Consider the following 27,857-nt stretch of genomic DNA (forward strand, 5'->3'; position numbering starts at 1 on the left):
TTCTCTGTCACACACAAAGGGACAGTGAACCGACTTCCCCTATAGATTGTCCCCGGAGACCCCCCAGCACAGCTGGCGGGCAAAACTAAACTGAAAATGGGATGATGTTCATGCCATGTCATTAGAGGAACGGACCTCCTGCTCAACAGTTATAAAGCGATTTGAACATCTCTTTCAGCCAGGTGTGGGCACTTTCAAAGGGGCCAAAGTCAAAATCTACATCACACAGGATGCTAGACCAGTCCATCACAAGGCCAGAGCTGTACCCTATGTGATGAGGGAAAAGATTGAACACGAACTAGACAGGCTTCTGCGGGAAGGCATTATATCACCTGTGGAATTTAGCGATTGGGCAAGTCCCATCGTCCCAGTCATGAAGCCTGATGGATCCGTACGAATCTGTGAGGACTACAAATCTACCATAAACAGAATCTCCCTACAGGACCAGTACCCGCTGCCCAGAGCAGAGGACTTATTTGCCACACTAGCTGGAGGTAAACTTTTCTCAAAACTAGACCTCACATCTGCGTATATGACGCAAGAATTGACCGAGAAATCCAAGCTACTCACCACCATCAACACACATCGAGGCCTTTTCATGTACAATCGATGCCTGTTCGGCATCAGGTCGGCAGCTGCCATATTCCAGCGCAACATGGAGAGTCTGCTCAAGTCCATCCCGGGGACGGTTGTATTTCAAGACGACATACTTATCACGAGCAGGGACACCGACTCCTATCTCCGTAATTTGGAGGAAGTACTAAAGCGGTTGGATTGGGTAGGCCTTCAAGTCAAGAAATCCAAGTGCACCCCTGGTGGTATGCTGGTGGTTACAGGTCATATCTTATTACAGTCATGTATAGCATGTTAGGATACAGTTATGTATAATAATGTAAGATACATGACATCAACAGTATGTTTTAAAGAGTGAAGCTATTGTAATAGGTGCTCCTATAATTGGTGGCGCTCCATTTACCGGTCATTTAATCTAAATGCATGAGTGCTTGCTAACCTCAATGTCCTGCTTGACCCTAAACTTTAAACGCTACATTATGAAGTGTTACACAACAGGAAGTGCACACATAGATAAGACTTCTAATATGTAAATACAGTAAACTCTCATTTACCTGGATACAAATATAATGGAAAACCCGCCGTAACGGAATTTAAAATATTGCGAAATTCAGCAACTAAACAAAAATGAGAGGATCATTGGCTACATAATAAATACAAGCAGCAGTGAACATAATTACTTGCTTTAAGCTGTGCAAACTATACATTGTACTTACCTTCTTACTGAATCATGATTAGCCACCCAGCACTCCATGGGGCGGATCTTCCGGTCGTTCACGTTCCATTTTCTGTCCCGGAGGGGCGGCAATGACAGCGGTGAGGTCTCCTGGGTGGGCGGTCAGCCTCCAGCGCCCCGCGGGGGTCTCCCGGGCCCGTTTTGTGGCGGCGCCGAGCAATACCACCCGGAACAGCTGCGCTGGTGTGTAATGCCCCTGGTTGCCACACCGGCCCGCTTTTTGAGTCTCACCCGACCCGTACGCACCACAGTGACCGCCTGTAAATACGGGCGGTCCAACCTATACCGACTGCAGAGAGGTAAGTAATGCCACCCTCAGGTCAACGTGATTGTTTTTTCTTTTAATTTTTTTTGCAATTGATATAAACTCGCCCTATCGGAAAATTCATTTACCCGGAGTTGCTGAATCCCCAAACAATCTGGGTAAACGAGAGTTTACTCTCTGTATATAATAGGAAAGCTCTTGTTGCACTATTCATGTTCCGGAAAAAATTGCAGAGTTTTATAAGGAATAATATACCATGCGAAACGTAATGTATTATTCCGTTGCTAAAGTGTAGGTATGTGACCCTTTTAAAGGTACAAAGCTTATTAAGTAAACGACTAAGGGCTAGAAATTCACCAACCTTGCGTCCGTTTTTTGGGGGATATTTCACCTTTTTGGCGAAAAAACTACCCGGTGGGAAATTTGGAGAAGTCTCGCAGCGGCGGTTTTTAAGTACCGCTGGGGAGAGGATCGCTGCCGTGCAAAACTTGAAATAGCACTATTGCCAAAAATTTTGCTCAGCGCACAAAATCGCGAAAAAAAAAAACGGCAGGTAAAAAGCTGCGCTGCAGCCCTTGGAGCAACGGTAGGTATGTGAACCTGAAAAAAAGGTAAGTTAAAGTTTTTATTTTTAAATTCTTTTTCAGCAATTCAATAGTTAAGTGTCATGTGAATGTTTTGAGATTTTTTTGTTTTTTGCAATTTTTGGGGGGGTGTTCCCCCCCCCCCCCCCCCCCCCCACAAGGTCTCACTTGCAGTGGTATCAGCCTGAGAGTAAAGTTGCAGAAAATTCGCAGTTTGCGCCACAAATCGTTGTGCAACGCCGATTTTTACCGCTGCGCAAATTGAAAATTGAATTTTAGGCCTCGTAGTGGTAGAGGACTGAAAGCGGTATTCTTGCCGAAAAAATACCAGTTTCGCCAAAAAACGAATTTCTAGCCCAAAGAGTTTGTACATGGATCTTGTTTGAGAGTGCAGTCATTCTAGTTGGTGGAGAATTTGTCTGTACATTCAAAATGTCTGCCTTTATGTATTTTATTTTCCCCCAAATGTGACAGACATTTGCATTAGTGTATCTGAGGTGTAATGAACAGAGTGCACATGCCACATAATTTTTATAATATTTGGAGTGGATCTCCTGTGGCATTGCTCACAGTCAATCGCTTTAAAAACAGAGAATGCTGCACCAATGTAATGCATAGTACATTTCAGGGCCATGATTTTACGGCATCTTTTTTATATATTGACACCATATTTGTGCCTCCACTCTCTTGGCACAACTGCTGTATATTGTAATTTCTTCACAACGTAAGATGTGACTGAATTTCATTTTTCATCTCCTTTATTATGAAGAAGGATGTAAAATTGAAAAATATCACAAAAGAAAATCAACATATTGGCAGAAACGAAAACCCATTGTAGGTGTCGGCTGTGGTTCAGTTGGCAACACACTTACCTCTGAGTCAGAAGGTTGTGGATTCAAGCCCCACTCCAGAAACGTGAGCACAAAATCTAGACTGACACTCCAGTGCAGTACTGAGGGAATGTTGCACTGTCAGAGGTGCCGGATTTTGGATGAGACATTAAACCGAAGCTCCGTCTGCCCTCTCAGGTGGACGTAAAAGTTCCCATGGCATCATTAGAAGAAGAGCAAGAGATTTCTCCCCGGTGTCCGAGCCAATGTTTACCCCTCAACCAACATCACTAAAATAGATTATCTGGTCAGTATCACATTACTGTTTATGGGAGCTTACTGAGTGCAAATTGACTGCCGCATTTCATATTAGATGGGATAAACATAGTGAGAGAGGAGGTATTAAGGGGTTTAGCAGCTTTGAAAGTGGATAAACCCCCAGACCCAAATGAAATGAATCTCAGGCTGTTAAGCGAAGCAAAAGAGGAAATAGCAGAGGCTTTGACTATCATTTTCCAATCCTCTCTGACTTCAGGTGTGGTGCCAGAGGACTGGAGGACTGCTAATGTGGTACCTTTGTTTAAGAAGGGAGAAAGGGATAGACCGAGTAACTACAGGCCAGTCAGCCTAACCTCAGTGGTGGGAAAATTATTGGAAAAAATTCTGAAGGACAGGATAAATCTTCATTTCAAAGACACTGATTAATCAAAGACAGTCAGCACGGATTTGTTAAGGGAAGGTCGAGTCTGACAAAGTTGATTGAATCTTTCGAGAAGATAACCAGGAGGGTTGATTAGGGCAGTGCGTATAATGTAGTGCATATGGATTTTAGCAAAGCTTTTGATAAGGTCCCACATGGCAGACCAGTCAAGAAAGTAAAAGCCCATGGGATCCAGGACAAAGTGACAAGTTGGATCCAAAATTGGCTCAGAGGCAGGAAGCAAAGGGTAATGAAACATAGAAACATAGAAAATAGGTGCAGGAGTAGGCCATTCGGCCCTTCGAGCCTGCACCACCATTCGATAAGATCATGGCTGATCATTCCCTCCGTATCTCTTTCCTGCTTTCTCTCCATACCCCTTGATCCCTTGAGCCATATGGGCCATATCTAACTCCCTCTTGAATATATCCAATGAACTGGCATCAACAACACTCTGCGGCAGGGAATTCCACAGGTTAACAACTCTCTGAGCGAAGAAGTTTCTCCTCATCTCAGTCCTAAATGGCCTACCCCTTATCCTTAGACTGTGTCCCCTGGTTCTGGACTTCCCCAACATTGGGAGCAATCTACCCCCATCTAACCTGTCCAGCCCGTCAGAATCTTGTATGTTTCTATGAGATCCCCTCTCATCCGTCTAAACTCCAATGTATAAAGGCCCAGTTGATCCAGTCTCTCCTCATATGTCAGTCCAGCCATCCCGGATATCAGTCTGGTGAACCTTCGCTGTACTCCCTCAATAGCAAAAACGTCCTTCCTCAGAATAGGAGACCAAAACTTAACACAATATTCCAGATGAGGTCTCACCAAGGCCCTGTACTTGGCCCTGTGTCTTAAGGAAGGAGAGGCAGAGAGGTTTAGGGATGGGTGTTTTTGTGACTGGAAGGGTGTTTCCAGTGGGGTTCTGCAGGGTTCAGTATTAGGTCCCTTGCTTTTTGTAGTATATATCAATGATCTAGACTTGAATATAGAGGGTATGATTCAGAGGTTTGCAGATGATACTAAAATCGGCTGTGTGGTTGATAATGAAGAAGAAAGCTGCAGACTGCAGGAAGATATCAATCAACTGGGTGCGGGGGGATGTTCCCGGTGTTGGGTGGGTCCGGAGCCGGGGGGGGGGGGGGCACGCTCTTGGGATGGGGGGTGGGCTGTTTGGGACTGGGATTGGGAGAGACTTATTCACTCGGGGAGTTGTTGGCGTGTGGGGTTCCCTGCCGCGGAGAGTTGTTGATGCCAGTTCATTGGATGTGTTCGGGAGGGAGTTGGATGTGGTCCTTGCGACTGGGGGGGTCGGGGGGTGGGGGGAGGTGCTGGGGTGGGTGATCAGCCATGATCTTGTTGAATGGCCTACTCCTGCATCTATTTTCTATGTTTCTATTAAGTGGTCAGGTGGGCAGAACAGTGACAAATGGAATTTAATCCGGAGAAGTGTGAGGTAATGCATTTGGGGAGGGCTAACGAAGAAAGGGAATACACATTAAATGGTAGTATACTGAGAAGTGTAGAGGAACAAAGGGACCTTGGAGTGCATGTCCACAGATCCCCGAAGGTAGCAGGCCAGCTGGTTAAGAAGGCATACAGAATGCTTGCCTTTATTAGCCGAGGCATAGAATATAAGAGCGGGGTGGGGTGGGGGGAGGTTCTGCTTAAACTGTATAAAACACTGGATAGGCCACAGCTGGAGTACTGCATGCAGTTCTGGTCACCGCATTACAGGAAGGACGTGATTGCACTGGAGAGGGTGCAGAGGAGATTTACGAGGATGTTACCTGGAGTGGAGAATCTTAGCAATGAGGACAGATTGGATAGGCTTACATAAGAACATAAGAATTAGGAACAGGAGTAGGCCATCGAGCCCCTCGAGCCTGCTCCGCCATTCAACAAGATCATGGCTGATCTGGCTCCACTTACCCGCCCGCTCCCCGTAACCCTTAATTCCCTTATTGGTTAAAAATCTATCTATCTGTGACTTGAATACATTCAATGAGCTAGCCTCAACTGCTTCATTGGGCAGAGAATTCCACAAATTCACAACCCTCTGGGAGAAGAAATTCCTTCTCAACTCGGTTTTAAATTGGCTCCCCCGTATTTTGAGGCTGTGCCCCCTAGTTCTAGTCTCCCCGACCAGTGGAAACAACCTCTCTGCCTCTATCTTGTCTATCCCTTTCATTATTTTAAATGTTTCTATAAGATCACCCCTCATCCTTCTGAACTCCAACGAGTAAAGACCCAGTCTACTCAATCTATCAGCATAAGGTAACCACCTCATCTCCGGAATCAGCTGAGTGAATCGTCTCTGTACCCCCTCCAAAGCCAGTATATCCTTCCTTAAGTAAGATGACCAAAACTGCACGCAGTACTCCTGGTGCGGCCTCACCAATACCCTATACAGTTGCAGCAGGACCTCCCTACTTTTGAACTCCATCCCTCTTGCAATGAAAGCCAAAATTCCATTCGCCTTCCTGTTTATCTGCTGCACCTGCAAACTAACTTTTTGGGATTCATGCACAAGGACCCCCAGGTCCCTCTGCACCTCAGCATGTTGTAATTTCTCCCCATTCAAATACTATTCTCTTTTACTGTTTTTTTCCCCCGAAGGTGGATGACCTCACACTTTCCGACATTGTATTCCATCTGCCAAACCTTAGCCCATTCGCTTAACCTATCCAAATCTCTCTGCAGCCTCTCTGTGTCCTCTACACAACCCGCTTTCCCACTAATCATTGTGTCATTTGCAAATTTTGTCACACTACACTCTGTCCCCTCTTCCAGGTCATCTATGTATATTGTAAACAGTTGTGGTCCCAGCACCGATCCCTGTGGCACGTCACTAACCACCGATTTCCAACCCGAAAAGGACCCATTTATCCCGACTCTCTGCTTTCTGTTCGCCAACTAATTCTCTATCCATGCTAATACATTTCCTCTGACTCCGCGTACCTCTATCTTCTGCAGTAACCTTTTGTGTGGCACCTTATCGAATGCCTTTTGGAAATCTAAATACACCACATCCATCGGTACACCTCTATCCACCATGCTCGTTATATCCTCAAAGAATTCCAGTAAATTAGTTAAACATGATTTCCCCTTCATGAATCCATGCTGCGTCTGCTTGATTGCACTATTCCTATCCAGATGTCCTGCTATTTCTTCCTTAATGATAGTTTCAAGCATTTTCCCCACTACAGATGTTAAACTAACTGGCCTATAGTTACCTGCCTTTTGTCTGCCCACTTTTTTAAACAGAGACGTTACATTAGCTGCTTTCCAATCCGCTGGTACCTCCCCAGAGTCCAGAGAATTTTGGTAGATTATAACGAATGCATCTGCTGTAACTTCCGCCATCTCTTTTAATATCCTGGGATGCATTTCATCAGGACCAGGGGACTTGTCTACCTTGAGTCCCATTAGCCTGTCCAGCACTACCCCCCCCTAGTGATAGTGATTGTCTCAAGGTCCTCCCTTCCCACATTCCTGTGACCAGCAATTTTTGGCATGGTTTTTGTGTCTTCCACTGTGAAGACCGAAGCAAAATAATTGTTTAAGGTCTCAGCCATTTCCACATTTCCCATTATTAAATCCCCCTTCTCATCTTCTAAGGGACCAACATTTACTTTCGTCATTCTTTTCCGTTTTATATATCTGTAAAAGCTTTTACTATCTGTTTTTATGTTTTGCGCAAGTTTACTTTCGTAATCTATCTTTCCTTTCTTTATTGCTTTTTTAGTCATTCTTTGCTGTTGTTTAAAATGTTCCCAGTCTTCTAGTTTCCCACTAACCTTGGCCACCTTATATGCATTGGTCTTTGATTTGATACTCTCCTTTATTTCCGTGGTTATCCACGGCTGGTTATCCCTTCTCTTCCCGCCCTTCTTTTTCACTGGAATATATTTTTGTTGCGCACTATGAAAGAGCTCCTTAAAAGTCCTCCACAGTTCCTCAATTGTGCCACCGTTTAGTCTGTGTTTCCAGTCTCCTTTAGCCAACTCTGCCCTCATCCCACTGTCGTCCCCTTTGTTTAAGCATAGTACGCTAGTTTCTGACACAACTTCCTCACCCTTAATCTGTATTACAAATTCAGAGAGGATCTTTTACCAGGAGATCGTTTATTTTTCCTGTCTCATTTCACAGAACCAGATCTAAGATAGCTTGCTCCCTTGTAGGTTCTGTAACATACTGTTCTAAGAAACAATCCCGTATGCATTCTATGAATTCCTCCTCCAGGCTACCCCGTGCGTTTTGATTTGACCAATCGATATGTAGGTTAAAATCCCCCATGACTACTGCCGTTCCTTTTTCACATGCCTCCATTATTCCCTTGATTATTGCCCGCCCCACCGTTCAGTTATTATTTGGGGGCCTATAAACTAAGCCCACCAGTGACTTTTTCCCCTTACTATCTCTAATCTCCACCCACAATGATTCAACATTTTGTTCATTCGAGCCAATATCGTCTCTCACAACTGCCCTGATATCATCCTTTATTAACAGAGCTACCCCACCTCCTTTCCCTTCTTGTCTATCTTTCCGAATCGTCAGATACCCCTGTATGTTTAATTCCCAGTCTTGGCCACCCTGCAACCATGTTTCTGTAATGGCCACCAAATCATACCCATTTGTAACGATTTGTGCCGTCAACTCATTTACTTTATTTCGAATGCTGCGTGCGTTTAGGTAGAGTGTTTTAATCCTAGTTTTTAAACCGTGATTTTTAGTTTTGACCCCTCCTGCCGCCCCTTTATATTCAGTGGCCCTTTTTGTTTTTTGCCTTGGGTTTCTCTGTCCTCCACTTTTACTCATCTCCTTTCTGTCTTTTGCTTTTGTCTCCTTTTTGTTTCCCTCTGTCTCCCTGCATTGGTTCCCATCACCCTGCCATATTAGTTTAACTCCTCCCCAACAGCACTAGCAAACACTCCCCCTAGGACATTGGTTCCGGTCCTGCCCAGGTGCAGACCATTCAGTTTGTACTGGTCCCACCTCCCCCAGAACCGGTTCAAATGCCCCAGGAATTTGAATCCCTCCCTACTGCACTACTGCTCAAGCCACCTATTCATCTGAGCTATCCTGCGATTCCTACTTTGACGAGCACCTGGCACTGGTAGCAATCCCGAGATTACTACTTTTGAGGTCCTACGCTTTAATTTAGCTCCTAGCTCCTTAAATTCGTCTCATAGGACTTCATCCCTTTTTTACCTATATCGTTGGTATCAATGTGCACCACGACAACTGGCTGTTCCCTCTCCCTTTTCAGAATATCCTGCACCCGCTCCGAGACATCCTTGACGCTTGCACCAGGGAGGCAACATACTATCCTGGAGTCTCGGTTGCGGCCGCAGAAACGCCTAGCTATTCCCTTTACAATCGAATCCCCTATCACTATCGCTCTCCCACTCTTTTTCCTGCCCTCCTGTGCAACAGAGCTAGCCATGGTGCCATAAACTTGGCTGCTGCGGCCCTCCCCTGATGAGTCATCCCCCTCAACAGTACTCAGAACGGTGTGTCTGTTTTGCAGGGGGATGACCGCAGGGGACCCCTGCACTACCTTCCTTGCACTGCTCTTCCTGCTGGTCTTCCATTCCCTATCTGGCTGTGGACCCTTCACCTGCGGTAAGACCAACCGCAACACGTGCTACTCACGTCATTCTCAGCATCGTGGATGCTCCAGAGTGAATCCACCCTCAGCTCCAATTCCGCAATGCGGACCGTCAGGAGCGGGAGGCGGATACACTTCCTGCACATGTAGTCGTCAGGGACACCGGAAGTGTCCCTGAGTTCCCACATGGTACAGGAGGAGCATATCACGTGACCGAGATCTCCTGCCATGACTTAACCCTTAGATACACTTAAATTGGAAACAACAATGCTAAAGTTTACTCACTGTTGTAGAAGAGAAAAAAGAAAAACTACTCACCAATCACTTACCCCCTTGGCTGTGACGTCACCTTCCTATTTCTTTCTACTTCTTTTTTGCCTTCTCCCTGTAGCTGCACAAGCACGCCTCTCGCCGAACTCACGCTGCTCCCGATCTCACTGGCCTTTTGTAGGCCTCTCCGATCCCTGGACTCACGCCTCCGACCACGAACTCCCGCTGTCTCTCGCGGCCTTTTATAGGCCTCTCCGATCCCTGGATTCATGCCTCAGCGAGGAGTCAGCAGGTTTGTTTGTTTGTTTTCCTCGGCTGGGTTTGTTTTCCTTGGAACAGAGGTGGCTGAGTGGAGACATCATTGAGGTATATAAAATTATGAGGGGCCTGGATATAGTGGATAGAAAGCACCTATTTCCCTTAGCAGAGGGGTCAACAACCAGGGGGCATAAATTTAAAGTAATTGGTAGAAGGTTGTGGGGGTCTGGAACTCTCTGCCTGAAAAGGTGGTGGAGGCAGAAACCCTCACCACATTTTAAGAAGTACTTGGAGGTGCACTTGAAGCAGGTTACGGACCTAGAGCTGGAAAGTGGGATTAGGCTGGATAGCCAATTGTTGGCCGGCATGGACACGAAATGACCTCCTTCTGTGCTGTAAACTTCTATGAATCTATGATTCTATGATTACAACAGTGACTACACTTCAAAAGTACTTCATTGGCTATAGGACTTCCTGTGGTTATGAAAGTCACTATATAAATACAAAACTTTCTTTTTGGAAGAAGTATATTTTAGGAAATTCACAAATGCTGTCTTTCTGTTTTTTGAAACTGTTACGAAGGAAGCAGTAGCACCAAAGGTTTTGTTCCACAAACTTTATAGAACCTCTAATTTTGCCGATACTTTCATGGTAAAACAACGTTGTTGTTGTAGTATATTTTAGGTTGCTCTGAAATGTTGCAGCACTTTTTTTCATGACCTCCCTGCAGAGCAACAGTTTAATTTTAGTTTCATCAAATATTTTTTCCTCAGATTTGGCTTTTCAATGTTTAAAAAAAGTAATGATGTTTGTTATTAACATCACACAACATCTCAATAAAAATGAGTGTGGGTGTGATAGATTTACATTCTCATCCTCAGCTATTTTTGCTGTCATACTTTAGTTCTTTTGCCATGCTTACGTTGGCATTTATAAATTGAAGCTTTCCAAATTTCCTACACAATCTTACTGTCTTTCTATGTAAGAATGGTGCTGAGTTACATCAGCTTCTCGCAGATTTGTGATTATTGGTGGTCTGCAGAGTTTCCTTTGGGCAGGACCAGGTTGAAATCATAAAAAAGCACAGATTTTTCCCCATCAGAAAGCAGTATAAATGGGACAAATTGAAACCAAACCTCTTGTAATATGATCGAATATGGCAGTATTGTGGTTATGGTACCAGAATTTCAGAATTTAAATCACATCTAGGCAACTTTTTGAAATTGCAATCTAATACATCCGGTAATTTGTAGCCTGGCACCAGAAAAATGACCATGAAAGGTGCTGAACTGTCATATAAACCCAGCTGACTCGCTCATGTCCTTTTGCGAAGGAATCTGCCATCCCAACTTGGTCAGGCCTATATGTGAGTCCAATTTAACACCATGATGTTGACTCTTTATACCTCTGAAATGACTAAGAAATTGTTTAAAAAAAAATGCAATCACTTCAAGATCGGCAATAAATGTAGACTTGCCAGTATTGCCTGCATCCCGAGAGCACACAACAAAAAAAAGACCTCAAATAATAACTGAAGAATTGCTTTTCCGTCCTGAGATATCCCAACTGCGAATTCCCTACATTTAGTCGACGAGCCTATTAATAGCTCTTTTGAATGTGAAACCACTTTTACCTGGTGATATTTAACTGCAGATGGTTAACATCTTCCACTTTTTGTTCAATCTTGTTGGTATATATTTATTTTTCATAGGTTTGAACAAAAACAGTGCCTCTTATTGCACCAACTAGCTAAGCAAAAGCTGAATGTGGTTATTAGTAATAATCCACTGGGGAGTTTGGCTTACATAGCTGTGGTTTGACATACATTTTCACCAGAATATGAATGGTATATTTAAATTCTGCTGTAAGCTCCTGTCAGATTTATCTTCACAAGCTAGTACCACATTTCACGTGGAAGAAGATAATATGCTCTTCCTTAGCTGTGTGAAACAGCTATATGCTTTTTATGAGCGTGACTAATGCTTATTTTTGAAAGTGGTCGAGCTAAACAGCTCGTTTCCTCACTTGGCGCCAACTTTAGCGAAATGAAGTTTTATGGTGCATTTGAACAGCCTGGAACTGATCTGCTTTTATTATTTTTTATTGAATCTCCTGATGTTAGACAAATCAGACCATTCTAAGACCTCTTCATCCAACGGGAAGTATAGTTCAGGGGAAGCTACATTTTTTCTTCACCTGCAGTGTGAGAGAAAGATTCAATTCTTGTAGTTGTGAGTAGCTGACTCATTGTGAATCAGTAATGGTACAGTATAGCAGGAACATTTAAATCAATTACTGTTTACTTGTTAACGACAGTTAGTTTTGTCCAGCCTGGATTCCCACCATCCCCAGGGTAGCTTCCTAAGTAACAACATGCCTCTCTTAGGTTCTGCAAGCTTGGATTCCAGCAATAAACGTTGCCATGGAATTGGCAGCAAGTTGGAACTCAAACCTACGCAGCATTTTTAGATTGTAGTATTTGAATTTAGAAACTGCTGTTGGGAAATGCAGGTTTAAAATTATTTTTCTGGCTCAGCATATTAATAGTCACCATCCTGTTGACGTCCGCTGAGGGACACTAGCAAATTCCCTGTCATTTTGGCAGTGTTTTTTTCTGCACAATTAGTTGCATAAATGGAACATTTTGCTGACTCCCAAGTATTCCCATCAAAAGTTCTTGCCCCAGTTTTCGGACCTTTCCATACTGCTTTATGGAAGAGAATGATTAGGAAACATGACATATTAGAAATGTTAAGAGCCTTGTGTGCTTATTAAGTAGCAAATAACTTTCCTGAACATACTGAGCTTAATCTGACTTTTTCAGAGACTGAAAATAAACCACAGTGACCTCAATAACAAACCCACTGTATTGTTGAAAACAATTACGTTTCATTCATGCATGGCAGTAAACGACTGATCATTTCTTGACCTGCTAGGAATCCATTCTCATTTGCATAATGTACATCTCTTCTCTTGCTTGTGCACAATTGCCAAACTCGACTGTTGCACCAATACTGCAGACTCTTTTAGTTCTATTCTAAGTAACAATCATGTTTATTTTTAGAATTTACACGGGAACTAAACCGCATATATTGCTAATTTGAAAGAAAATCTTGCCCCGCCCTCATGTCTTTTATTAGCTTCAGATGATAGTATTGGATATCTTGGGCCCTTTCCTCTGTTTACTAGTCCTATGGGTATGCTTTCCTCTGGTTAATGTCAGTGAAAAAAAGTTTTGCAAGTAAAAAGCGGGGAAATAATGGGCTTGTTTTCCCATCATGTGAGTATGCACTCAGCCACTTTTTCTTGCATGCACACACTCCTTTATGTTGGCTCTGTCAGAATTAGTGTTCTAGCTTGAAATCCTTTGTCCACTGGGAGCTACCATAACCTTCAGTTCATCGCTGATATTTACTGTGATCAGTGAAAGCAAAAATGTAACTTTTTTACTTAGGCTGAATGCAAAACAAGGTTATCATCATAAGCAGTCCCTCGGAATCGAGGAAGACTTGCTTCCACTCTTAACTTGAGTTCTTAGGTGGCTGTACAGTCCAATACGAGAACCACAGTCCCTGTCAAAGGTGGGACAGATAGTCGTTGAGGTATGCCGAGAGAAACTGCTTGAAAGGATCCCAATGCACTGAGCTGGCCAGTTCTTTGTGTACAAATAATGACCTATGATTGTGTTATGATGTATAATACGTGAAATAAATATGCCTTTTTATTTCAGACTCATTTAATGTAGAAATCAGGATTTAAAATGAATATCGCAACAGTCCTTAAGATGTCAGTTTATTTCTTCTTTGTGGAAATTGCTGTTTACCAGGAGAAAACGATTGAACAATAAACACATTTTATGAGTATATTATTAAAAATATGGCATGCACTTCCTGTCCACAAACATTGTTTCCTGTGTCATGATTTTGATTCATGCTTTTTATGTGAAAATTAACATTGAAACTGCCTATGCCAATAATTGGCATGTTAACATAACTAATCAAACTTGTTGCTTGTCCCAATGTTTGTTAGCAGGTGGCATTGCAGTGCAGTTTATCAACCCAATCTCCCAATTCAGAGTCAGAGTGGTCTCCTGGACTAGATTTGATCGCCCAAAGAGGTCAGAAAGGAATTTTCCAATTCCCCACACCCCAATTGTCCTGTTTTTTAAAATCTATTTTTTGCTTCTCCCTGGAGATTAGATGGCTTTCAGATAGGGTGGGGTGTGTATATATCTTTTCTTGTCCATCGTTTTCATATTTCCAGCAGCCATTTTAATAAAAATTATTTTTAGGTGTTTCCCCTGTTTTTTTTTAACCCAATAAAGAGGGTATCTGGGACCCCCTTGCCTGCTTGCAGGCCTCCTTCTACAATTTCCAGCCATCCAATTCACAATTTCTGCATTCCCTACTGGCTAGCCACTGTGTTACAAGATTGCTCTATCCTTTCTGTTTTATTTCCATGGTAGTATGTAGAGCCCAACAACATCACAACCTCGACTCCACCAAGACCTCTGACCCAATGAGCCACTGACTTCATTGTGACCCCTCTCAGAACCCCTGTTCCCCCATGCCCAACCTCCATCCCTTCCTTCCTGCAGTCCCCTACTTGCCTGTACTGAGTGCTCCCTTCGAGAGCTTTCCTCCAGCAGCCTTTCTAAGCCACTGAATTTCTGGACCAACAATTTTTTTGATACGTACTTAATACGCAGTATGCTGTGCAAAAGGTACAGTAGTAGCAGTTTAAATAATGTAGCTAATTGAAAGCCTCTTTTTTAACTGAAAAACTTTTTAGTATTTTAAACTTGCTTTTATAGTCAGCAAATGTATAATTGTTCTTGGTGCTAGAGTAGTAAACTGCACTCAATCCAGTGACAGTCAGGCAAAGGTAGGAAGAGAGTATTAGTTCATTGGTGCCTTCTGTTCCATTACTTGATTGGTTGGTGAACTCATTGCTCTTAGTTCACTGGTACATGATGTTCCAGTAATTTATCTATTGGTGTGCTTTGATGCTCTATGAATTCTTGAATTTATTGGTGCCTGTTGCTTCATCAATTTATTGATATTTTTCATTTTTCATGAATGTATTAATTTACTTGTGCCCATTGCTATATGAATTTATTGATTTTGTTGGAGTGCCCACTGGCGTATAATTTATTAATTAACTGCTCCCCACTTACCCATTTAATTATCTGATACCGGCTGCTCTATTCATTTACTAATTGACTGATGCTCACAGCTAGTTTAATTTATTAATTTGCTGCCACCTGCTCCAGCAGTGACTGCTGCTCCCTTAATTTAATACGTTATCTATCTCTGCTTGTCTGTGCTGCAATGTTCATTAGTATTGTTTGATTGTTCTGTGTTGTGGTGTGGTCCATCTGTTTTGTGTTGCATTTCTTTTGTAATTGTAGGGTATCAACAAAAAAAACACATTTAAAAAAAAAATGTAAGTTCTCCAGTTTCTTTGGTTAATTTTTTTACCTCCATGTTGCTGTTGTAGCAACTTCTGATGTCCTCCGTTCTCGGGCATATTATCCTTGTGTTATTTGGGAACATCGAGATCAAACTTTTGAACATAGTACAAGTCCTGTGTGCAATGCCATATAGCAATGCCAAATACCTGTACAAGTATTTGGTAGGATGCCACTAATGAACAGCTTTGTGATTGATTACAAGTAGTATCCCTAGTACAAGTTTAATCTTAATGGTAACATCTTACCTTTGATGACCATCATGGATAAGATGGCCGTAGAGAGTTTTGCTGTATTTTTAGCACCACTTATATACAGTAGAAAGAAAGAAGTTGCATTTATATAGTGCCTTTCACATCCTCAGAACATCATAAGTGCTTCACATCTAATAAATTACTTTTGAAATATAAACACCATTATTATGCAGACAAACAAGCCAATTTGCACACAGCAAAGTGTTGCTGGTTGAGGGATAAATGTTTGCTTGGACACGGAGAATTTCCTTTATCTCTTTTCTGAATAGTGCTATGAGATCTTTTATTTCAACCAGAATATGAAAATGTGCCCTTAGTTTAATGATTCATCTGAAAGATGACACTCTGACAATGCAGTACTAAAGGGCCCAAATTTGGCCCTACGATTTTTTCGGCGCACTTACATGAGGTGCGGCGACTTTCCACGCTCAAAACGCCGCCGAAAAGATATTGCCGTATTCTCCCCGCTCTATCGACTGTCCTTGTGCTTGGCGCGGCATGGTAATTACAGTGAGGGGCGGAGCGAGGGCCCTGTGCTCAAGAGTGCCGGCAGCTCAACGCATGCGCACTGGAGGTTTTGTGCATGCGCAGTAGCTCCTTTGCAGCGTGGGACCCGATGTCCCGCCTCTATCCTAGGCCGCGTGGTGTTCACAACGCGCGCCGGGCTGCTGCATGTCAGAGAGTCCTGCACCTATCCCCGGCTGAGTGGCCTTCCGCACCAAGGTAGGACTTGATTTTTATTTTTTATTTATTGATGGTTGTGCTTTTTAGTGAGGAGAGTTTTGATGGGGCGGGGTGGGGTGGGGGTGGGGGAGAGAGTTTTGATCCGGGGGGAGAGTGTTTTGATCGGGGTGGGGGGAGAGAATTATGCCAGTCCCTCGGAGTTGACTCCTGCAGCCTCAGTGTTCTGCGAGCCCAGCCTGCTGTGTGTTGCGCGCTGTCTCTCCCGCCCGGGCATCCCACCCACCTGCACCTTTCCCCAATAGAGTGGCCTCTCGCTCCGGCAGGCCCGCTGACTTCCCGGGCCAAGTTATGAAGGTAGGACTTAAGTTTTATTTTATATGTATTTATTTTTTATTTATTATTGATGGTTTTAATGCTTCTTGAATGTTGTTGTGAAGGTGTTTAGTGCTTTGCTTCCCTATCTCTGGCCACCAGTGCTGATTTCTTAACTCTCTGCAAGGGTTTTCTGTGCGGCCACAGGTGGCCACATACACTGGCCTAAGTTAGTTTGGAGCAACTATTAGCTGTCCATACTGGCTTAAATGGCCAAAACAGGCGTAGGTGGCTGGTAACGCCCCCTTTTGAAAAAAAAAATGTAACTAAAAAAAATCCTAACTAACTCACTTATACTGGCGCAAATTAAATGTGCAGAATGGGGATTTTTAAGATACTGCAGAAAAATCAAATAGCTCCCAAAAAAACGGAGCAACTCCTGGGCAAATTTGGGCCCAAATTGTCAGCCTCGATTATGTGCTTAAACCCAGGAGTGGGGCCTGCACCCATGATAATGTGATGGCAAGGCAAGAATGCTACCACTGAGCCAAGCTGAAACTTGTAGAATATCTGGTGGTGGGACGTGCTCCATTTTATTGCTTTAGAAAATGTGAAGCACAATTTTTAAAACATGACAAAAGTAAGTTAAGGGTAAAAACAGAAAATGCTGGAAATCGCAGAGGGTCAAGCAGCATCTGTGGAGAGAAATAGAGTTAACATTTCAGGTCTGATGATCATTCTGATGATCACGATCACCCATCACCCCTGTGCTTTCTGACCTATGTTGGCTCCCGGTTCAACAATGCCTCGATTTCAAAATTCTCATCCTTGTTTACAAATCACTCCATGGCCTTGCCCCTCCGTATCTCTGTAATCTTTTTCAGCCTCACAACCCCATAAGATGTCTGCGCTCCTCAGATTCTGCCCTTTTGAACATCCCTCATTATAACTGCTCAACCGTGCCTTCAGTTGTTCAGGCCCTTAGCTCTGGAATTCCACCTCTCTACTTCTCTTTCCTCCTTTTAAGACGGTCCTTAAAACCTACCTCTTTAATCAAGCTTTTGGTTATCTGCCTTAATTACTTCTTTTGTGGCTCGGTGTCAAATGTATCACTGTTGTGTTACTATGTTAAAGGCGCTATATAAATAAAAGTTATTGTTCAGAGTCAGAGGCAAGAGTGCTACCAATGGAGCCACCAACCTGCGAAGGAACATCAGCGGCAGGTCGGGGCCATAAAAGGAGTGGAGGTCATGGGCAGCGTGGAGGTCCCAACCTGCAAGGGAACATTTGCGGCAGGTCGGTGCCATAAAAGGAGTGGAGGCCATGGGCAGCGTGGAGGCGTACTGCTTCAAGGTACAGCGTGAGCTGATGCAGGAGGGCGACGGCTGTGAAGAGTGATGTCATCAAGATCCAGGTCGGTGATTGGAGTGTGGGCAGATACAGCAGGAGCAGCGAAGTTGGGGCGAAGGAGCGGCGAGAGACTATGGAGGGGTGTGAGTTCTGGGCCAGGGGCCCAGGGACAGCACCGGCCAGCCCACACTGTGATGCGTGTGTGCACTAGGTCCGTGCAGCAGAGCTGGTCTCCAGTTGTCTTGGGTAATCCTTGCCACTGGACCAAGACCTAGCTCTGTCAAGCCCGTGTGGTCGCTGGTGTGCAATGGTCACCCCATGTTAAAACAAAATGCACGCACAGACATTTTCCACCCTTCAGGATGTAGTTCGGGACCTTCATTGAAACACCTGTGAACTCGTCCTTTTTTTTGGCATGGAAGCAAGTCATCCTCGTTTCGAGGGACCACCTATGGTGATGACGACGTGACTAAAGTTGGAAATTTAAACTTCCAAGTTTAGATTTCCTTAATTGTTAGAGAAAAACTGTTTCTTTCTAAAAATAATAAAATGGCCTCACTCTTTTTGGACTCTTTAATGAATTTGTAGCTAGCATTTTAACAGAACAAACTATTTGATGGTCAGTAATGTTGAAAGCTACCTTGGGAAAGTGATTACGTCTGAGCAGCAGTCTGAGTGCTACAAATTACTTCATCATGCCTAGGATGGGGGCGGGAACATTATTAGGCAGGGTTCCCAGCAACTTATGCTGCAGAGTGCGGATGATGTGTAAGAACATGGTTAGGCTTGCTTGTGGTCTCTTTGGTAATTAGCCTGCTGACATTCATTGTTTAGGTTCACATATGAAGAATGATCAGCTGCATGACATACAGGAGAGAGGGTGCCTGTTGCCATTGGAACAGTCCTCCAACATAAGTCAGCTCCTTCAGAAGCTGAGGATGAGAACATTGGCGTGATTTTAAAAAAAAAACTAAATATACATTGGCCCAGAATTTGAAGTCAGAGGCTTCCTGTGGACGGATGCCTCCGACCGCAAAAATTCTGACGAAGTACATGGTAGTCCCGGAGGTTCGAAGACGTGTGGTCCTGGGCCTCTACGCAAAGGTCTGCGCAGAGGCCCATGTATTCCAGAAGCGTATGTGTTTTGTACGCATCCCTGGGATCACATGGTCCGGCCCAACCAATCAAAATGGGGGTATTCCCATTCATACTTATGGTGAGTTCTGTTTATATGGAGTTGCCATAAGTTTGAATGGGAATGCCCCCAAAAACACACAAACACATTAAATAAATGTTTTTTTGAAACACATTACATATCTAAAATTAATTAAAATGCAACTTAATTAAATATTTTATACAAAAATGTATTTTTTTGAAAAATATTTAAATATGTTTTAACAGGGCTAAAAAGAAACTTGCCTTAATGGACAGGGTATTTAATATATAAATGAGTGATAACATTTTATTTTTCTATTTTTTTAAACTCTTACGCTGGTAAACGCAGGCCTTACGCCAAGTGTGAGAATTTCAAGGGCGTTCGCTGTGCAAAGTTCTCCGCCCGCGGAGGTTTTTTTCCTCCGGATGCATGTGATCTTTCAAGAGGATTCTTGGACAGCTCGCAAGTTTCTGATTTAGCCACATGCGCTTCGCATACCTAAACCCGGAACTTACGTGGCCGTAGGGGCAGCAAATTCAGGCCCATAATAATTACCATGCTGCGACTGCGGGGAATCAGCAGAGATCCATTTTTGACCAAGAGTAAGTAAACTTCCTTCTCCTCCAACATAAGGTTTTAAGCGAAATGAATGAAGAAATACATATTCCACAATAGCATGACCACCTTCACACAATTTTTATACCTTTTAATGCCTTCCTTAACATTTTTTTACTTGAAGGCCTCAGCTCCTCTTAAAAGCCTGGGCTTGGACAATATCTTATGTATGCGCAGAACTGTGAATCTACAAACTGTAGTCTGTACATGTGCAGTATGTGCAATTTCTCAGGATATTGGCCTAGAAATCCCAGTCGAGGTCTTCCCGCGGGAGAACCGTAGGAAAAGGTAAAAACATCTGGTTGGGAAAATGTTGGCATCCATTATTAAAGACGCAGTAGCAGGACATTTGGTAAAGCATTATTCAGTCAGACAGAGTCAGCATGGATTTATGAAGGGGAAGTCATGTTTGACATATTTGCTGGAATTCTTTGAGGATGTAACAAACAGGGTGGATAAAGGGGAATCAGTGGATATGGTGTATTTGGACTTCCAGAAGGCATTTGACAAGGTGCCACATAAAAGGTTACTGCACAAAATAAAAATTTTCGAGGTTGGGGGTAATATATTAGTATGGATAGAGGATTTGCTAACTAACAGAGAACAGAGAGTCGGGATAAATGGTTCATTATCTGGTTGGCAAACTATTTACAATCTATATTAACGACTTGGAGGAAGGAACCGAGTATAATGTAGCCAAGTTTGCTGACGATACAAAGATGGGAGGAAAAGAATGTGTGAGGAGGACACAAAAAACCTGCAAAAGGACATAGACAGGCTAAGTGAGTGGGCAAAAATTTGGCAGATGGAGTATAATGTTGGAAAGTGTGAGGTTATGCACTTTGCTGAAAAAAAAATCGAAGAGCAAGTTATTATTTAAATGCAAAAAAATTGCAAAGTGCTGCAGTACAGCAGGACCTGGGGGTACTTGTGCATGAAACACAAAAGGTTCGTATGCCGGTACAGCAAGTGATCAGGAAGGCCAATGGAATCTTGGCCTTTATTGCAAAGGGGATGGAGTATAAAAGCAGGGAAGTCTTGCTACAGTTATACAGGGTATTGGTGAGGCCACACCTGGAATACTGCGTAGTTTTGGTTTCAATATTTAAGAAACGATATACTTACTTTGGAGGCAGTTCAGAGAAGTTTCACGAGATTGATTTTGGAGATGAGATGGTTGACTTATGAAGATAGGTTGAGTAGGTTGGGCCTGTAATTACTGGAATTCAGAAGAATGAGAGGTGATTTTATTGAAATGTATAAGATTATGAGGGGGCTTGACAAGGTGGATGCAGAGAGGATATCTCCATTGATAGGGGAGACTAGAACTAGAGGGCATAATCTTAGAATAAGGGGCTGCCCATTTAAAACTGAGATGAGGAGGAATTTCTTCTCAGGGTCGTAAATCTGTGGAATTCGCTGCCTCAGAGAGCTGTGGAAGCTGGGTCATTGAATAAATTTAAGACCGAGATAGACAGTTTCTTAACTGATAAGGGAAAAAGGGGTTATTGGGAGCTGGCAGGGAAGTGGACTTGAGTCCATGATCGGATCAGCCATCGTATTAAATGGTGGAGCAGGCTCGAGGGGCCGTATGGCCTACTCCTGCTCCTATTTCTTTTGTTCTTAAGATGCGCACCTACCTGTTCCTGCTGCGCCCACCAGCGATCCCGGTCCTGAGGTCTCCACTCACTGCACATCAGAGCGCATGCACATCGGGACATTCGGAAGCTGGAGCTGAAGTCACGTGGCTCTGGACAACCAATCAGTATTTTCTCATTCATATTAATGGGAACTCCGTAAGTAGGAGTTCTCATTATAATGATTGAGAAACACCCAAACAAAAATAAAAAATAAACCACATATTTAAGATTAATTTAAATTAAAGTTATTAATGTTTTACAAAATAATATATATTTCTGATTTTTTTTAAGTTTTAAAAATTTTGGTTTAAAATAAATTTACCTTAGTGGGCAGGGTTTTTAACAACAAAATGTGTATTTTAAATTTTATTTTATGTTTTTGTATGTTTTATCAGGTGCAAGAGTTTTCAGGACATCCGCTGGGCAAGAGATGGGTAAATATCGCACTCTTGCGCATGCGAATGTCCTGGATGTGGAGATACGGAGAATTGTATCATTGTGTGCTGAAAACTGGCTTTTCTGATGCCTTCCTGGGTCCGTACACACTCCGTACGGACCCGTGGAGGCCAGGCTTTCTAGGCCACAATCAGTAACATTTAGCTTGCCAAATGATGGACTGTCTCTCTTGACTTGGGATGCCCAAATCCTCCCATTTCCCTTTCTGCTGGGGAACACTAGAAAACAACCAGTGAGCCAAACCCCATATTCCAACCCTCAGTTCTGCCAAACCTCATTTCCTGACCACAGTGATGCTGGATCAAAGGATCCTGTATATGCTGTAAAACCCCATTGCATTGCTGCCAAACACCAAGACACGACCCAAGTTCTGCCAAAACCATTTCCCACGTTACAAAAACACCCTGCCCTATTCAGTCCTGCTAAATACCAGATAGCCAACTCCATTTGGCACATCTTGCATGGAATCCTAATCTGTATTCTCAGCTTTAAAACAGGTCAAGGATAAAAAAAATGTCAAATAAATTTCAAGTAATATTTTGAAGGGGTGATCTTAGAGGTTTTTAAAGAGTCTTTTCGATATGAAAAAGGTAATATTAACTATCTTTTATAGTGCTTTAAGATCACCTTTACAATGCTTCTTTCCAGGAGGAAAAGGCCAAGTTTCTCCATTTTGTTCCTCGTTGCTCAGCTAATCAATATTGGGGATCAGTCTTGTGGGTCTTTTCTGCACTGTCTCTAGCACTTGAAAGATAGGGCTAGAGTTTCCAAACAATCTGCCAACGCCCGATTGCTGCCCAAAAGACCGCTAAGATTCCCAAGATAATCTCCGGCAAAAAATTCGTCCAGCGAAAAAAAAAATGGGTGTAGAACCCCGATTCTCGGCAAAAAAATTGAATCTTGGGCCGATGGGATGGTTCTGAAAGAAAATGGACGATAATTAATAAATTTACTAAAAAATTACACTGAGGTTGCAGGTTGGGCCGAGGAGGAGAAAAACACAAAAAATATTTTTTCAAAAAACATAAAATAAAAAATCAGGACCCTTTTCACTTAAATCACTGAGAATTTTAAAATAATGAGTAAAAAAGCAATTACTTATCTTTGTCTTGCAGGACTACTTACCTACCGCCCAGCTCCGCTGATTCTCTTGGGTGTTTTTTTTTTATACTTACCTACGGGTCACCGCTTAGCCAAAAATCGCGCCATGGCAATCTGTGGACGGTGCATGCCGGCCATCCGCTCCCCACCGGTACTTCGAAACCCCTGGTGTAACTCAGCTGGGGAATTTTTCGCTGACCCGGTTCTCGCCCAAATGGCCAATGCCACTGAGAAACCGGGCGGTGAAGCACTGGAAATTCTAGCCCTATCTCTTTGTCTTCACAACCAGAGCTGGACTGACCAGAACACTTTACAGTTTGATGGGATTTACTCTGGCATGTATTTGACTGTTCAGGCTATGTAGTTCAACATTCTATTAGTGCTGTTGATTATTGTTTTGTTTTGGTTTAAAATGTTTAGTTACAAGTTTGCTAGGTCACTTTTGATACCATCCTTGGCTATTTCAACACCATTATTGGAGTATAATGGGTATATTCTCCCTTTGTGAGTATATGGGTATATTCTCCCTTCCTTTGTGAATTACTTTACACTTGTATACATAAATTTTCACACATTCTGCCCACTTATGGGCTGGAATCTTCCCTGCCCTACGAGTGCGGGTTTGGAGGTGGGCCCGCTGTCAAAATGGCCGTGATTGGCAGCAGGTCGGGATTCCACTCTAAACCCGCTCTAAAGAGACTTTTGAGCTGTATGTGTTTGAGCTGGAAGTGTTTGTAGTGAATGCTCCATTCACTGTCACCTCCTTGGAGCAACTTCTCTCACCATTGACAAAGCGCTTCTGTCATCTCAACCTCACCTGCCATCTATTCCAGTGGCATCAGTGCCCTTGAAAAAATCTCCCCTTGGTCCTCAGAATCCCACCACGATCAGCCCCAACACCACCATCACTAAACACACCAGCATCACCACCTGCAACACCAACCTTCTCAGCAATCACCTGATGCTTCACAGGACACACGGCATCAGCATCTGACCACATTCCTGCCCGAGAGGCCAGTGATGGACTCACCATGGCCACATTTACTTCACTTCACGCTGTGCACCCTGACTGCCACATAATGCGCCAGGTTGGCACCACCTCACACCAGCTCCATAAAGCATCCCTGCAATGGCCAACCCATTCCTTTCACACTCACCACTATTGTGGGGGGTACCCTTATGTCTCACCATTCACTACAACTCACTAAATCACTTCCAAAGGTACCCACAAATCTGTCCGAGAACGCAAAGTACTGAAAATAACGTTTTAAATGTTTGACAACACATTAACATTAACTATACATGAACATTGGCTAAAGGACGCAAGTGTCTACCCTTGTGTGTTGTCAGTTGGTATGATTGGACAAGGATGAGAGTGAGTGTGAGGGATGGCTTTTCCAATGGGGAACTGATAATGTAGATACAGAGAGAAGGATGGGTGGAGGTGCAAAGGTAAGTTGGTGTGAGAAATGATGTGCAGGGGTAGAGTAGGGAAGGTAGAGTGATGGGGATGTGATGAGTGGCACAGCAGGATGAAGTTGCGTATGGCTTTGCAGTAAGATCTACTAAGATCATTGGAAGGTTTGCGCCACTGCAGCCTGTTCCTCCTGCCGACATCCCTCCTTGTGCCCTCCTGTGCAATGTTCAACCAGGCTGAATTGGTGTCCTGGGGAGGTCCCTTTCGCCGAAGGGAAGAGGACTTCCCTGTGTGCTGTGACTCTCCATAAGCATCTGAAGGGAGTCATGGGAGAGCTTGGGTGCAGCCATGCAGCTTTGTGCATGAAAAATTATCAAATTTGCAGATGATAAACTAGAAAATGTAGTGGATTCAGAGGAAGAAGCTCAGAAATTATAGAATGAGTTGGATATAATACAAGGCCGCGATTTCTCCACAGGGGGCCTCACACTCACTCTCATCCTTGTCCAATCATACCCACTGACAACACACAAGGGTAGACACTTGCGTCCTTTAGCCAATGTTCATGTATAGTTAATGTTAATGTGTTGTCAAACATTTAAAACGTTATTTTCAGTACTTTGTGTCCTCAGTGATTGCAGCACCTCAGTGCTGCAGAACAGTGACAGAAGATCTGTCAAAATCATTGTGGGCATGGTCTCTTTAAGAAAACCGGCTGATGACGCATCATCAAATGATGTCATCAGACCGGCTTCCTCTTAATTGGCCGTGAAGGCTGCAAGGCGGGCTTAACGAGCCCAATCTCGGGAAGATTCGTGACGGAGAGTGGGCTCGAGTCAGGAGCGCATTTTCCACTCTCCTTCGACCCCGGCTGCTCCGATCTCGCCCCCTGTGGAGAAATCGCGGCCTTGTATTATATCCAACTCATTCTATAATTTCTGAGCTTCTTCCTCTGAATCCACTACATTTTCTAGTTTATCATCTGCAAATTTGATCATTTTTCATTGAGTTTTTGAATTTGTTATTTATGTAAACTAGAAACACTAGTAGTTCAAACACCTAGCCCTGGGGCATCCCACTCAGTACTTCTCTACCTACCCAAATATAGCTCCTCGAACGAGTACTTGTTGTTTTCTACCCACCTGCTAATTTTTTTATAAATTCCTGAATCCCTATAGGCTGGAGTTTAACTAATACCCTTTCGGTGGCACTTTGTCAAATACTGTTTGGAAGTCTAGGTATATCATGTCATAGGTTTTTCTACAGTTAACTTGGGTTGTCACTTCCTCATAGACGTTGAGGAGGTTGCTTATGCAGGATCATCTCCATTGAATCTCTGCTGACTCAGTTAGGTTATTAATGCTCAAGTCCACTCCTGATACTCAGTTCCATTATTTTACATGAACTGGAACTTAGACAAATGAATCAGTAGTCTTCTTTGTCACCCTTTATGAATATGTTGGCCTTTTTCCAATCTACTGAAATCTTCCTAGTGATTTATAATTTGGCTCCCCTGACCCATCTGCAGCCCCTTTTGGACTTTTGTGTATTCTTCCACTGCTTTTCCCGTTGTCAACTGGTTCCTGGCTTTAAATTCCTGCCATGACCCACTAAGGTCACTATTACTGAATTGTTCATTTATTATATCTTTATGGGAATTTATATTCTTAAAGAAATAAAAACTATTTTAAGAAATGCTTCATTTTTGCACTTTCTAAATGTTAAATACAAAAAAAGATCTTTTAAGCCTGTATTTCTCAAAAGAGAATATGTTGCTGAATTTGAGTACAGAATGAAGAGAGGGACTTGCCTGAAATAAAGCTTTGACAATTCAGTCTCCTGTTTTTAAGTATTTTGGAAAAAGTGAAGAAACTCTCAAATAATGGTATAAGGAAGGTGATGTTCACTCAAGTCAAACCATTGCTTCTCTTGTCACTTATACAGAAATAGGTATATATTTGACACTCTGATGTGATTCTGGCCAACTGGCATGATGCCAGTAAATTATACAGTATTGCAACTCGGCATTCAGTATTCACTTATCTTAGAATATTAATACAGCATTTAGTATTTATTTAGTAACTGTCATCATTAACAGTTATAGTACAGTCACTTGAAAAATGTACTGGCTATTGAAAAAAATCAAACTCCATATCTGTAACTAATATAAACTTGTTTATTTTACAAAATAGCTCTACTTTCTTTTCATTGCAGTTGATCTGAAATATGTACTTCATTTTCTTAATAGCTATTTTCTAGATATTTATTGCTGTTAATATTGGGGGCATTGGTTTAAAATTTGAAATGTGTGTGAGCAGTTCGAAGTATTGTCGGAACTTTATGCAAAAGGAAATTTGTTCTAACTTGAAAAATACAAATTTAGTGACTGCATTTTTGCACTAAAATTGAAAATATCTCAATTCTTTTGTGTTTTAGACACTCGGGGATCATGATTTGTCTCAGGTTTTAAACCAATTTCTGCCTTTGATCAAGTCCCATGGGGAGAGACACTACTTTGATTACAACCCTGAAGAAATTCTTGTTCTATTGGTTTACATCTACTCTGTGGCTGGAGAGCTCAAATTAGACAGTGTGGTGGATAAAGCTGAACATGAGGTCAAGAAAGCCTTGCTGCAGGCGTTGTGTGATGAACCTAACTTATCTCAACTATTTAAGGAAATAACAGGTGAGTTTGAACTTTACTCTATGCTACCAGGACCAATGTTGACAGCATTATTACACTGAAATCCCAGTTTGACTGGTATTTACACTTAGGCTTTCCTCAGACAGTTCCATGAATCTTGGATCAAAATGCCTTAGTGATAAAAAAAAATCAGATGGGACTGGAAGGCAGTGGGAGGGAGGTCAACAACAACTTGTATTTATATAGTGCCTTTAACACAGTGAAACATCCCAAATCGCTTCACAGGATTTTATAAGACAAAAATTTGACACCAAGCCACATAAGGAGAAATTAGGGCAGATGATCAAAAGCTTGGTCAAAGAGGTAGGTTTTAAGGAGTGTCTTAAAGGAGGAAAGAGAGGCGGAGAGGTTTAGGGAATTTCAAAGCTTTAGGGCCTTGGCAGCTGAAGGCACGGCCACCAATGGTTGGGCAATTATAATCAGGAATGCACAAGAGGGCCGAATTAGAGGAGCGCAGATATTTTGGCGGGGGGAGGTGGCGGCGGGGTTGTGGGGCTGGAGGAGATTAGAGATAGGGAGGAGCAAGGCCATGGAGGGATTTGAAAACACGGATGGGAATTTTGAAATCGAGGCATTGCTTAACCGGGAGCCATTGTAGGTCATCGAGCATAGGGCGAGCGGGTGAGCGGGACTTGGTGCAAATTAGGACACCGGGCAGTCGGGCAGCCGAGTTTTGGATCACCAAGTTTATGTAGGGTAGAAAATGTGAGGCCAGCCAGGAGTGAGTTATCAAGCATTCTTTTCTCATAGATTGAAATTACCCTCTGAGCAGTTAATTCCATTCTCTCAAGGGGGATAGTATGGATGTGGGAGAAGGAGCAGAGTTAACTGGGAAGCAGAAAAAAGAATAGAAATATATATTTTGAAAAAG

At 43.0% G+C, this 27,857-nt stretch overlaps 1 protein-coding gene across 1 annotated transcript in view; it reads left to right on the forward strand.

Moving 5' to 3' along the window:
- scfd2 (sec1 family domain containing 2) overlaps positions 1-27,857 on the forward strand; it is a 544,849-nt gene that overhangs the window by 194,540 nt on the left and 322,452 nt on the right. Inside the window, exon 5 of the mRNA XM_070870049.1 lies at positions 26,719-26,968. Within this exon, the coding sequence (XP_070726150.1) occupies positions 26,719-26,968 (250 nt within the window). The remainder of the gene's footprint in view (positions 1-26,718; positions 26,969-27,857) is intronic.

Source organism: Pristiophorus japonicus, chromosome 2 (genome assembly GCF_044704955.1).
Source record: "Pristiophorus japonicus isolate sPriJap1 chromosome 2, sPriJap1.hap1, whole genome shotgun sequence".
Classification (NCBI taxonomy): domain Eukaryota; kingdom Metazoa; phylum Chordata; class Chondrichthyes; family Pristiophoridae; genus Pristiophorus; species Pristiophorus japonicus.